At 39.2% G+C, this 14308-nt stretch overlaps 1 protein-coding gene across 16 annotated transcripts in view; it reads right to left on the minus strand.

Annotated features, from left to right (window-relative positions):
• The window catches only part of Patronin (calmodulin-regulated spectrin-associated protein patronin), a 45422-nt gene that overhangs the window by 14362 nt on the left and 16752 nt on the right, over positions 1 to 14308 (minus strand). For 9 of the 16 annotated variants that reach the window (XM_070659133.1, XM_070659798.1, XM_070659873.1 and 6 more), the window contains 9 exons: positions 5947 to 6042; positions 4414 to 4629; positions 3798 to 4252; positions 3560 to 3675; positions 2726 to 2836; positions 1344 to 1422; positions 1042 to 1270; positions 395 to 920; positions 100 to 287 (listed from right to left, as the gene is read on the minus strand). In XM_070659133.1, the coding sequence (XP_070515234.1) occupies positions 100 to 287; positions 395 to 920; positions 1042 to 1270; positions 1344 to 1422; positions 2726 to 2836; positions 3560 to 3675; positions 3798 to 4252; positions 4414 to 4629; positions 5947 to 6042 (2016 nt within the window). The remainder of the gene's footprint in view (positions 1 to 99; positions 288 to 394; positions 921 to 1041; positions 1271 to 1343; positions 1423 to 2725; positions 2837 to 3559; positions 3676 to 3797; positions 4253 to 4413; positions 4630 to 5946; positions 6043 to 14308) is intronic. The other 7 variants (XM_070659312.1, XM_070659394.1, XM_070659215.1 and 4 more) reach the window with 5 other exon arrangements.

Below are 14308 nucleotides of genomic sequence, written 5' to 3' on the forward strand. Positions count from 1 at the left end.
TAGAACTGATACGCAGAACTAATGATGTTTAAGTGTTTAATATGTATATTATGTGGATTATCTAAATTACGTTCGAAATAATCTCACGTGTTTTTTTACCTTCGTGACCGCTTGTAGAAAAGCAGCTTTTCCTACTTTTTGCCGCTGCTTCGACATGACAACTTCCATCTTTCGTTTTTCGTTCTCTATATGCCGTCGTTTTTCTTCCAGCTTCAATCGTATATTATTCAGCTGCGAGGCCATTATGGTACTACCGCCGTTTTCATCTAATATTATACAATTTTTCACTAATTTAAAATTGTATAAAATCAAATTAATGAAATTAATTTATTGTTAGTGGTAATATAAAATAAGTTTTGTTTCTTAATTAAATTTGATTTTTGCTTCAATTTACCAATAGAATGCTGCTCCATTTGTTGCGACTGCTGATTGCTCTGCTGTTGCCACGTGGTTGTGTTTGGGAGAGTGGCAAACGTCGTTTTCTTTTCGTTGTTCCCGTTCCCATTACTTTGACCGTGTTTCCTACTCGACTTAGCATCATCCTGTTCTGTGTATGTAAAATTGATCCCCTTTTCCGAATTCTGCTTACTTAGATTCGCGAAACTGGCAAACTTCGTTTGATTTAGAGTATCACCACCACCACCGCCGCCACTGTCTGTATTATTGTCGTTCTCTGCGCTGGAATGTAAGATTTGCCGAAGAGCGACGTTATCCAGACTACTATTAGACGCTTGCCGTCGCAACCTCGTCGGTTCCTCGCTACCGCTGTAACCGTTGTCCGCGATTATATGTTGCACGCCGCTACCGTACACATCCTGAACGCTGGATCGCGCTGGTAACGTCGGCTCGGTGGTGTTGCGCTTGCCAGTGTGCGCGCCTACCTCTTTATCCGGATTTCTACCAAAATTGTGTAGATTATCCTAAATAAGAAAGAAAATTATTTTATTACACTATTCGTCTATTTCAAACAATCTTGTGCAGTAAATTTTTCTCGTGGCAATGAATGACACATTGCTATGCATAATTACGTGCGTTACGTACTTGAGATCCGCCGAAATTTTCGATGGTCAACTGAGAATCGTCCGTGATACTGTTCCGTCGAGACCGACGTCCCGCGTAGGAACTCCGTCGTTGTTCTTCCCAGTTACTTGGCCGACCAGCGGCTTCAGTTCGGCCAGATTTTTCATCAGCTACGGAACTCAGTGTAGGAATACCCTTGCCACGATGCACCACGAAACTCTCTTCACTACCGGCGCGCCTATAATAAGAACTAAACTTGAGTTTTTACTAATTGATACATCTTTTATTTTTATAAAAATAACTTGAAATATTAAATAACGCACCTGTCATCGTACGGGTGATTCTCGGCAGTTTGTTGCAAAGATTGGGATTTCTTCACAGTGTTGCTTGTCGACTTCGTAACTGGAAGAATAATTCAATGATGAATTCATCGCCTGTTTGTATTTTTATTTAATTGAATGAGAAGGCTCATTCATCACTCAAATTATATTCAAGGAACAGTAAAATGCTCAACAGCTAATAAATTTATATCCTCTATGTTACATTAAAAATAAAGTTTACGCAAGATTATTTAATGCACAATGTAAAATTCTCATGTGAATTATTTTATACAAGAAAAATGTACTCGGTGTGAGAACCATAGCGAGAGAAGTCGATGAAACGCTCGATAACGGCATGAGAATTTTAACTTGTGCAAATTTCAAGACTCAAAATATTAACGGAAAATCTATGTCACATATTTTGAGAGAAAAATATCGAGTCACGCTACTAATATTCTAATTTCTAAATTTTGTCGTTGAGTGTCAAAGAATCTGAAAATGAACATAACGTGAAACAAACGATTCAATACATGATAAACCATAAACCAAATGGCACCATAAACAATACGAATATAACGTTGCAACGTAATCGTACTAACTAAACATGAAGTGGATCTTAATGAACGATGATGAAGTTTTCATCTTTCTCGCTGATTGATAGCTGCGCACTCAAAATCTCATGCAAAAGAAATATAAGGTAAAGCCAATGATCCAATGCAAGCGACAGACAGCCAATGATCGTGTTGCAAAAATATGCACATGCAGGTTTGTTTCCGGGGGAATATATATACATCGTTCTATGTTCTCATGATAGTAATCGCATGAAATGCAAACAATACGTGATTAGTAATAAGCAGTGCTCCTCACAATTTATAAACTGCACTAAGAAATTAGTCCCAGTGGGATCACGCGTTTTTTTCACTTATTGCTGAGTTTTTTTTTGTTTTGTTGAAGAAAAATACATATTTTCTCTTTTCCCAAAAAGAATTAATTAAAATTTTAACGGCACAGTAATTTAATTTGTCGATAAGAAAAAGTAAAAAGAAAAAGTAAAAATGATAAAAGCTTAAACGCTGTTATTAAATTCTAGAATTTGGTAATATGACTTTAATTAAAAGAAATTAAATTAGTAACAAGTATATTATAGTTACAATTATTATATTTCATCAAACACACTATTTGCAATTAGACAAGTGTCCGTTGCATTAAACGTGGATGTCACCTACATATAAGTGATAACGCGATAAGATGACTATGAAGTCGTTGATCCCTGCAAGACACTCTAAACAAACGACAATGTCAGTCCACGGAAACGCGACTCGCAAAGGTAGACGACCAACCTAGTAGACATGAGATTGATTCTTTGTGTGGTAACGTATGGATACCTGTGAAACCTGGCGCGGATACGGAGAGGTTGCTTCTCAGATCAGGTATCGGAGCTATAGACTGTGGTAGGCTTCTCTTATGAGCTACGCCATGACTATTGCGCGGGCAGGCTGCACCCGTCGTATCATGTAGTTCATGGGCAACCGGAAGTTGACGAAAGAAGAAGACGAGGATAGCGTTGTCGTATCAAGCGTCAAGAAGAGGTTACACCATAGAAATATATGGAAATATTACAGTTGTAGATTAAGTGTTGCGTGTGGAGGAAAGTTCATAGTTCGCTTGGTATATCATATCTCTTTGCCCGTTGCAACGGTGATCTTATTGTTTGCAAAAAAGGCCAATGGTGGTCAAATGAAAAATAATATAATTAATTGCTGCTCTTAGGGTAAATTCGGATCAAGAGGCTGGGATATCGAGTGTGTGTATTGACACTGATAAAAAGCGTGATGCCATTACAATTGCAGGCAACGTTATTCATTTACGATTTATTTAAAATAATTTGTATTATTGTGCGACGTCATGAATTAATTTAATTAATTTAGAATAAAATTGCAAATAATACTCGACACATATACGTTGCTTGCAACAGTAATGGAACATTATGGAGGAAAGTATAATTTAAAAAAAAAAAAAATAGAATGGGTATATAAAAGTCCAGTGTTTATAGCAGCCTTCACCAATCACATTTATCCACCACCAATTTTCACAATTCCTCTTACTCTGCCACCCTTTCTCTCTCTTTCGTTCCATCGAAATATAGTGCCATATATTGTCGCGCAGATTTACTAATTCTAATAAACAATCTCATTCCGAATTAGAAAATGTCCACGTACCATCTAGATATTGCATCGCCCGCTCTTCACCAGGATAGCGCACGCATTTCGCCGGATGAATCTCTAAAACGTTGTACATGTCAGCCAGAAAAACGACCAGGTTTTGCTTCATTGATCTAAAGTCGTGACAAGAATAATTAGAACAAAAATAATAATTATATTTTTTTTTAAAGTAATTCAAAATGTATGAAATATTTTGTTATATTCCTAATTTCAAATTTAATTTAATTTAATTTACCCTCTCATATACGTGACGTCCTCGGGTTGCATATGGAAAATCGAATAGGGCAGGCATCTGATGCAAAACGCGTGCACCAAAGAGAGATTGTGCAGCGCGTCCGCAACCGAGGGTCTTTTCGACACCCTGATCTCCATCCAGTTCAGCTCGTTAGGACAGTAGAAAGCGACAACGGCCGCCAAGCCGACACCGTCGCACAAAGATTGAAAATCTTTGGCGGCGGGTAGCTCGGGCAGCCGCGTCTTATCGCCGCCACCTTCCTCGCTCTGAATCTTAGATATTAACGCGTGCGACACGTGATTAATCCAGAGCAGAAGACCTTTCTCGTGATCTGACGGTACGTCTACTACAGCCTGGGGGTCAAACCGTCTTATCGCCGAAACTACTCGGTCTCCCGTTACCACTTCTTTCGCGTACAAGACCATCAGGCCTTCTATCACAGCCATATGCGCAGACTGCAACAAAATATAAAGATATTCGTCGTGCAATGATTAAAATAATTTTATGCTGTTTAGTTTTATGGATAATATTCTTCTTAATTTTAGATTACCATTTAAACATATTCGTACGTGTCAAAGATGAGAAAATTAGACTCTATTACTATTTTTAAGCTTACCATCTTGAGTGGTGAATTTTGAATGAGAATTGTTTCGGTGAGTTGAGTATTGTTCTGCTCCGTAACATAGACACCTCTCCTGGCCAAAGCTTGAAGGATCCCGTAGTGATTCTGATTGTGATAGTTGGGATCCGAATAGATGTTGGCCAGTGCGAGGCAGTAGAGCTCCGCATTGGAAAGCGCGTGAACAATTTGCGGTTTTAGATGCTCCTGTTCCTGTAAACGTCATTTATCTCTAGAATAATATATATGAATAGCAGAATTCATAAATAATTATCTTTCTAAATATCAAGATATCTCAATAATTTTTATAACAAGAAATTCTTATCGACAGCTTCTCGTATACTTTTTCTTCTTCAGCTTACTCGATCAAACAACTAAAAATAGATTTACAAATAATATTTTGTAAAATATTACTTTAATAGAGATTCTGTCAGATAACAAGCAACCGCAATTCATAGAGCAACGGTGCAACGAGGAATGTTCGCCTCGTGCAAGTCTTCCACGGAAGACTACCACGTTGACGAAATATCAAAAGAAGGATCTATAAGTTTTCGCGGAAAGTTGCTGGGCAAGTGATAAAAAAAAAGAAAAAAAAAATACGCGAAGCAGAGATAATTTAAAGATAGTAAGCACCAGGTACCTTAGCGTACTGTCGATCTAATAAATATAATTATATTATTAGTGTACGAAGAAGCAAATGAGAAACAAATATGAATAAGCAAAAATACTGTCGACGAACGTTAGTCTCTGTGCAAAAATAGATACACTGCTATTTATCTTAGTTTCCTTTCTAAGGCGTTTAATATTTATGATCCTTAAACTGTAACTATGTAAGTTTGTGCTTATACCTTGCGAGCCTTCCTCGTCTTTATTTCATGAGAATATATAAAGCTTCCTCCTCATTTTACAAACACGCACGTTTCCGCAGAAAGCGTCTTTATGATTGTAAAGAGATTTAACTTGCAGCAGTCAATTAGAGATATATACTTTTATTTAAAAAAATATCTTTGACGCAATTCTCGGATGACCATATTTCACGGAAGACAGAAACATTTTTCACAAGTCGTTCCGACATTTATTTTAAGAATATTCGAGTCCCGACCCGATTCGTTAAGAGTTAACACGACACGTTATCACATTATTTGTCCACCATTTAATTGTTCTTCGTGAACAAAGTGTTTTAAAAGCAATCAATTTAAAAGTTGGTAGAAAATTACAGCTGTAACGAGCAGTTTATATCTTGTATAAATCACGTTCTCTTTTGAGCAAACTTACTCAAACACATTTCACATTAAGAGTTATCACTGACACATATTATCCTCGTGGGAGGAAAGTACAAAGTTTAGTTTTCGTGAAATTTCAGTGAACTTCGCGGAAGTCTCTCCTATCTAATATTTCCTCAGTGGATTTTCGAAGCAACGTAAAATGAGCTATTGACAGCGTCAATTTGTAACACGACATCGTTCGTCTTTTATCAGAATTCCTCGTAATATTCGTTAATAAAATATTAATATTAATCACAAAGCTTACCTCATGATCACGGTAATAAGGGTCACGAAGCTTTTCTGGCACTTGATTGTTGTATGCCTTCGATAGGAGCCATTTTACGGAGGCACGTTGCTTGGCCTAAAACAAAAAAAAGAGAGAATATTAAAAATATATGAAAAAATATCGATTTAATAATATCTAATAAAATTGATAAACTTCTAATTAATTTTTTTTTATCGTCTCTTTAATCGGAATTATTAGAATTCCGAGGTCGAGGCCTTTTACGATGGCCAATTAGTCCAATAAATTTTTAGCGCTTTGTTATTAAAAGAATTTTCGTCTTATAAAATTAATTCAATTATTCAGTGAACAGCAGACTTCTCAGTTTAAAATTTAGTTAAAAGAGAAAGATCGCTAACGTTGAAAGTCCCGCGAGATTAGAAAAAAAAAATGTATGATTTATAGATTCTTAAATGCATGTGCAATACATTTCTTATTATACATTTTTCTGCAGCTTGAATTTTTTTAGTTCAAAACATCCGCTTCTTTATTCTTTTGATACACGAAGTTTTATCCCTCTCTTCAATTATTTAAGCGTTATGTTTCGCAAAAGTGGACTTCTCTCCATTTAATCATTCAACAACAGATCGTTAGAGCAAGAAATTACTAGAGTCATATTGTAATGGAGCGAAGTCGAAGTTCTAAGTTCCGATCTTTCGTATTTACAAGCGCTCGCAGAATGCACATCGAGTTACCGCATTAATCCGTTCGAACGCATTAAAAAATAGCGCACTGTGTATATCACAGTAAAATCTAAATTAGTCTTATCTCGTCGTATTTTCAGATTTCACATTGATTTTGCCGATCTCGCTGGTTCGAGAATTTAATTATCTCGCGTGCTTCAACTTCCCATAATATACGCTTGGATGAGAAGGAAAGCCAAAAATGGCTAGCACTCCCAGCTTCTTACGAACTTTTTAAACTTTCACGTAACATCATTAATGTGTCGGTTATCAAATCGGTGATTGTAAGGTTTGATTTAATTTTAATATTTAATTAATATGTCCGGGTGAAAAAGATCTTCGCGATTTTCTCGCGCCTCACCCGTTATCACTAGGGGACGTTTGGGGAGGGCGGGGGGTGGTGATAGAGACCCTGGCGCGCCGATCAATCAGCGCTCCATGGATCGCCTGATCGGGTAGGGTGCTCGCTAGCGGTAATTAGTCGGCTCATTTTCATACGCGTTGCGAAAGTACGGGAGTCAACGACTGTAGGCAAGGGGTGCAGGGGGAGGGGGGGGACGGTACGCACTACCTGTGCTAACGCTGGTATGTGCGTCCGGTCGTCCGGTGTCAAAACACGCGCGCGGTAAGAAAAAAACAATACGCGCGGAATATTACAGCGAACAGAACAGAATATTAACTGCAATTTTTCTGTTTCAGATAATACTCTGCCGTTGACGAAGGACCAACCCGACATCCCGCAGACATCCTGAGAGGAGGAGGAGGCCCAGGAAGGGTATCCTGCCCCAGCGGAGCAACCCCGGGGTAAGTATCAATTTTTCTTCGGAGTAAAACGCTTTAGATTTTTTAAAACATGTTTCCATTATTTTATTTAATTAGATGTAATATCTACAAAATAATTTTTTTTATTTTTCTGTTACAGATCAAGAGGAACTCCGCTGTTGTGCAGTGAGAAAAAGTGTCGCACGCCGATATCATGATAATACGAACCGCAGCCGGTTCGTCGGTCGCTTCGGGGGTGCCGATAGTTAACGGGCGCTTGTTTTACGATATAATTTTTTACGGGAGTGCCGAAAAATAGCGTGCGAATGTGTTTCATAATTTTCGCGATAGTAATTAATCCGGGCGCGTTCGCGAGTTTCTAGTGCGCGGAAGGATGGCTCGTCACGTCCCATCTGAGAGGAGGAGGAGGACCTAGGAAAGGCATCATGCATCGGCGGAGCAACTTTTAGGTAAGAATTAATTCTTTCTTTAAATTGGTCATTTTATTAACTTAATTTTTATTGAAAAATCAAATACATACGCGTAATTTTTTTTTTGTTCGAACATTTTCAACCTGTCTACATTAATATTGTTTCATTTTATGTTACAGCCACCGGCAGAACTCAACAACTCCGCTGAAGCTCATGCAGATTGGTAAGTCGCATGGTTTTCTTTTCGTAGCTTGTATTAGTCTCTTAAACCGATAACACGTCGTTGACCATAAATTACTCAATTATTATAACGCGCATGAATTAGGACCTTCCCAAAAATAATGCACGCAAAGCGTGCACATGGTTGCTTCTAGTAAATTAAAAATGCGGGAGGGAAAAAAAAAAAACATTGCTCATTCTAAAGTTTCTTGCGGAATATTCGTGAACGAACTGCCCTCTGGTACAATTCTAACAAAAAGAAAAAAAAAAAAGAAAGAAAGAAAGAATTTTATGCGGAAATAAGTATTGAAAATAGAAATCAAAGTCAACGCGGTCGTGTTACGAGTCGTTACGTATCCCTCGCGAGCTTCTAAATTCCTCGCGAAGAACTTTCCTGGACGGGGCCCGGTAGCTTGGCACGCGAAACAGCACGCCTAATCAATTTGTCGAGCTTGGCTTGGAAACGGGAGCGAAAAAGAGGAGAGAAGAGAGCGAAACCTGGAGGGCCAGGAAGGATGGGAGTGGTCGTCGTACGAGGTCATGCCGCGCCATATGTTATTAAGATTAAAGTGGCACGAGGAAGTTCCTCGACGATTCCGTAAAAATGCCCTGCGCTGCGGTAATCATTTACCGCGGTCGGATTGATAAAGCTTATCCCGGCGAACATTAAAGATAATTCGAGCGTCATCGTCGCCAAATGGTTCCCTGTGGTTTTCCCTTGCTTCAATCCTTTCTCCCAAACAGGCAATTTTTCAGCATTAAACAACAACGCGAGCGTGTTTCTACTTAATTTTCCTGCTCCGGAATCTAAAACGCCGTTTCCCACCGCGTAAGATAAATTATATTGACCTTGCCAATGTTGCTCGGCAATTCCCAACTGAATGAACACGCTGCACCGATAATATACTTTTAAAAAACTGACAGGTTACCCTACCGGGGCATTGATTATCGATCGCTACCTAGTTAACAATGTTATCTTAGCGCTATTATCTACAGTTTACATGGGAGCGGTTCGTTGTCACGTAACCCGCGAAAGATATTTAACTATCAATTAATTTCCATATGCAGTCAGCTGCGTTCCTGACGTCAGTCGCATCGGAAAGATGCACTGGCCTCGGGAAGTCTCGAAGCAGAGATTCCCGAGCTGTGAAATTAGAATAAGGGTGAGAGATCGCGATGATTTCATATTCGGCGAAAACGAGGTCGACGACGATGCTGATCTAAGCAGAAATATGACTTTTACTTGATTTAAAAGTACGCGAGTAGAGAGAAAAAATAGAAGCAACATTTATATCTAAAATAAATTAAAAATAAATTATTTAAAAAATACAAGCGAAGTCGTGCGTGAGAACGAAGTAGGCGTGTAGGGCTAAGGCTTTAGGTCGAGAAATTTTGAGCATTCGAAGTGGCTTCTCTTCGGCAGGCTTCTCTATACGTCTCGCGTATGTAAACTAGCACACGTGTCTGGCAGGAACCGATTCACCGAAGCAACGCACGCACGCACGTGCGCGTGCATGACGTTTACGTTTTGACTATAAAAAGAAGCCGTGTCATCGCTAACAACTGGTTGCGATGACATTACGCGGAATACTGCGCTAACATATACGAGAGGCGATTCAGATACGATCGTTCCGATTAGCCGTGAGGGGAGACGACGGTCTCGGATCGGTGATCCACGACCATCAGCCGCGTCATCGATCTTTATTAGCTTAGGCCGGGATTCGTAATCGGCACCCGGATTGCAATTCAGATCGTTGTTCCGCGACGAAAATGCGAGTAAGACAGCCGCAAGAACATCGGCTTTCATTTGTACAAACGGATTTACGTCAGCGAGCAACGTTACAAAGCCCTCCCCAGAAGTATTTATAAACCGCTGTGAGAAAACGATGAAAGGAATTATTGGAAAAGAATTTTTCATTTAAGTTTCCGCTTACAACTTTTCGCCACGCGACGGGGACAGTTTAACGAAATTGAAAAAAAAAAACAACTGAAAAGATAATAATTATCGTGCAAGACAAATACACAGTCTAATAATCAGGAGGTATAAAATTTAAGCTTTGTTGGATAAGTATTTCAGTATGCATCCGCTCGTTAACAAGTTGGTTCACTTTTAAATTATCTGCCGCGCTCGCAGCCTGCCCGGCCTTTTACGGATTAATTGCTTATACACGCAAATTTAATATTAACACAATTTACAGACGATTTATAGGCGTTCTGTGGAAAAATTTCTACGATCTCGTTTCTGCAGATCATACAAAATACATTTCGACAATGAATAATGTTTTAAATCTGGAAGCAAAATCTCTCGCAGATTAAATGTAAAAATATAACATTAATAGATCTTTCTTTTTATTCTCTTGCCGCGTCGTGATAAATAAAAATATGCAACGCACGCATTACGCATAAGAAAGAATTTTATTGCCGCATCTATAACGCCCGCGGCTTGAAGTAAAGCAACCGTCAGAGAAAACGTGATGTTGAATCCGTGGTAACGGTGGAAGTTCTTAATATGGATTTCGGCCATGGGCATTGCCCACGCGACGTCGCGCAGCCGAGAAAAATACGCATCTCACCGCAGCCGTACGTGAGAAATGTAAAATAGGCGAATACAATCGCAGGGCAGATAAGAATCCGAGAAAAATACGAAATGGTAATCCGTACGATGTATCGCCAACTTCTACAGACACGTAAAAACAAAGCTACTTTGCCGCGTAAAATGCAGTCTTTGTCGCAACAAAAATTGTTTTACTAAATAAGAATACCTCGCGAAAAGAAAAAAAAAATTCAAGTCTATCCCAGCATCACGAGCAAGCAAAACAGCCATTGCGTTTTTTAAATGTTTTATTTTTTTAGACACCAATTTGGAATTCCTTCAAATTGTAATGTACTTTTATTCAAGGCAACGACAATTTTGAAAAGACCGAGTTTTCGCAAAGAGAATCGAAAGGAAATAACTCGTGAAATCTATATTAATAAAGTTTCCTAGATAAATTCCTTTTGTTCTTGTTACTTTCGGAAATAGAAATGTTTAAGGCGCGATTGCTCACGCCGACAAGCATTAAAACGTCCCGATCGAACTCGCTCAGTCATCGTGTTCGCTGCAACCTATCTACGGCCACCTGCCGTGGCCTTTCTTCCGCGTGTATATCCCGAGGAATTTATCAGACTATTTGCGAGGCACGTGAACGCACACTTAGGCGCGGTTTAGGTCGGGCAATAAGGCCGCTATCCGCGAAACGAGCATGGTGAAAGACGACGGAGCCTGGCGGCGTCACGATTAGAGTCAATGGCGTAACCGACGTTAAAGAAAATGTTAAAGAAAATGCAATAGCAAAAATTAATACAATAAATAAATTTTATCAAACGATACTATTGCTTTAACGTTTAAAGAGTGACGACAAATTTCGCTCATTTCTTAAACCTCGAATTTCAAACTTTTCTTTTATACCAAATAATATTATTAGACGAAACATTAATTTCAATAAAATTTTAGGACAAGCACAGGCAGGATTTTAGAGATTATGAGAAATTATTTTCATACCGCTCCATACCTCCGGAATTATTTATTATTAGATATTAAAAAAAGAAGTTTAAAATTCGAGATCCAAAAAATAAGTAAAAATCACAGGTCCATTTAATATCACTCTTCGATAAAAAAAAAATTAATTACAATCCTACGTATAATCTCTCAATTTTCGAGAGACGTACTATATTTATTTTTCTTTTGATACTACTTAAAAAAAAAATTTTCCAATTTAACGAAAAGCGGAAAACCAGAAATTTTATCACATTCCACGGGCAATATAAAGAAATTGTATTATAATGGGGAAATGCGTTGCTGTAATGCGGAGTTTTTTATTACCACGAAGAAGTAATACGCGCTTTCTATCTTGGAATGACTTCCATCCAGTTTGCCTGTAGCCACGAGTAGGTTCGCGAGTGATATAATATAAGGTGATGGTATCTAGGCAACTAGATGGACGCGGAGCTATTACGAGACTATGCGGCTCTCTCTCGGTCACCATCTTTAGAGACCGCCTGTTCGAAACGAGCGTGATCTCCTCGCGTCTATCACATCGAGAATTCCCTAAAAAAAACCTCGGAAACATCTTGCGTAAACGAAGGAATCCTAAGGACTCGAAAAAAGAATCGCAGAAATTGCGACTTTAGCGCGTCGACGCGATCTGAAAAGGATATCCGCGACTAGTTTGTATACACCTTCAAACTTTCGCGGAGCTGCGGATTTACCGAGAAACATTAGAAAGGAAGGCGAGGAAAGATATAGACTGGACCACGGCGCCGGATGCTGGGGCTCCTTACGAAGTGCTCGCCGGAATCAAACAAACCGTTTTCTAACTTCCTGTTTGCTTTCAACGGCGACGTCTGTTCTTTCTTCCCCGCGGAACTCTGAATCAAAGTAAATCTATCTCACGTTCTGTCGTAGATTATACGCAAAACCGTCCCAAAAAGATAAAAAAAAACAAAGAGGTACTTAACATTCACATTGAATTTATTCTGAATTTTTTTTTTATACAAAAATTAACATTGCTCGAGATATATTTGTCTTTAATGCGGGTTTACCACATTTATATTATCTCGCACGAAGCACTCTCTCGATAATAATAGCCTACGTGTGAAATAAGAAAATTGCCGGTTTAAGATCATATTATAGACTTTATATCCAAAGGAGAGTTCATTGTGTTCGTCCGTCAGATAGAATTTTATGAAATTGTTCTGGGTTCTCAAAGTTCTCACATAATGCTGAATCGGAGGAGCGTTATCGACTTTTCGATAGCGCCGCCGGGAATTCTCTTTCGGCCATGCCGTTCCGCGTCTCACGAAGAATAGAGCAGACGGTGCTCAAAATGAAACACGTCATCGTGATGCAGTACACGGCCACAAGCCGGCTTTAGGCTTTTCATTTTTATAGACACGGAAAATAAAAGCGCCTGTCCACCAATAGTTTACAGCTCAGGTATATAATATTAAATTAATGTTAGGTCACGTTTAGACTTTACGCGCTATTGTACAAATTAAAATCTCTCTAAATCCTCTAAATCGAATATCGCATTGCCGCGATAATTAAATGTAAATTGACCGACCTCGCGGTACGCTTTCACTTCCTGCGATGCCATTCAGCAAGCTATCGACTAGTTAATGGCTCGGTTCGATTCTTCATGCAGGTGCGATAACTTGCTCTCGTGGCCTGACCCATTTCCACCCTGCGTTTGTCTATTATGAAAACGTGATTCCGCATCAAGTACACCGAGTAACCTAACCATGCCAATAAATTCCCAGCAGGCACAAATCGCAATTGCGATTCAATCACGTTTATCGAAATCACGCCTTCGTTTTTTGAAGCTAAATAATACTTTTAAAGTAATATCATTCGAAATATATATCCAGCAATTATACTACTGTTTGTAGGCTGATTGAACTTTTACGGAATTTAAATTTAAAAAAAAAAGTACATGAATTAAAGCTACGCATTGCAAACACTCTCTTCCTTTTCGCTTTCCACGTATCTCTCGCTGTATAACCGCGTTGAATATGCGCTTGAACAAATCGCTCGACAAATCGTTGAGGTAGGCGGATTGATCGTCGGTGAAATTCTCTCGGAATCCTCCCGAGGCGATCTTCTGGGAACGTGAGCACGTAAATACGTGATCGGAGGATCGTGGAGGCACCGCGGAGAAAACATGTACGCACCGTTATATGCTTTTTAAAGAATAATACTCGTATGCGCGCGCGAGCGATAAGAAATTGAAATTAAACGGATCGAAGTGAATTGTTTTACAATTAACGGGACGGCGAACGTGATTCTCTTCGAAGGAGAGCACGTGTCGCCGCATATCTGCAATTGCTCTGCAGTCCTAGAGACGGTCAGTTACGCGCGTTAGCGAATACGTAGCGCAACATCGTGACCTACGCTCGTATTGATCCGGCGGTGTGCGTAATTCTCGTGTTATAATGCGTATATAATAATCTTAGTTGAGATTAATTTTCATTACTGACCCGATTACGTCATTCGACCTAAAGACCAAAGCTGACTAAAGCTGACTGAAGCACGGCGTGGCATTGAATTATATCCTCCGACTCTTTCGAAAATCGGTTCTACGCCCTCCGGTTTAAGTGAATCGTTTCCGCAAATTGTCGGTGACATTTTCGCGCGCGGGGCTATCTCCGATAATATCGAATATCCGACGCCGGTGTTTGAAATTCGATTTACTTGTACGTGTTCAAAAATTC

The sequence above is a fragment of the Cardiocondyla obscurior genome, linkage group LG01 (genome assembly GCF_019399895.1).
Source record: "Cardiocondyla obscurior isolate alpha-2009 linkage group LG01, Cobs3.1, whole genome shotgun sequence".
NCBI lineage: Eukaryota > Metazoa > Arthropoda > Insecta > Hymenoptera > Formicidae > Cardiocondyla > Cardiocondyla obscurior.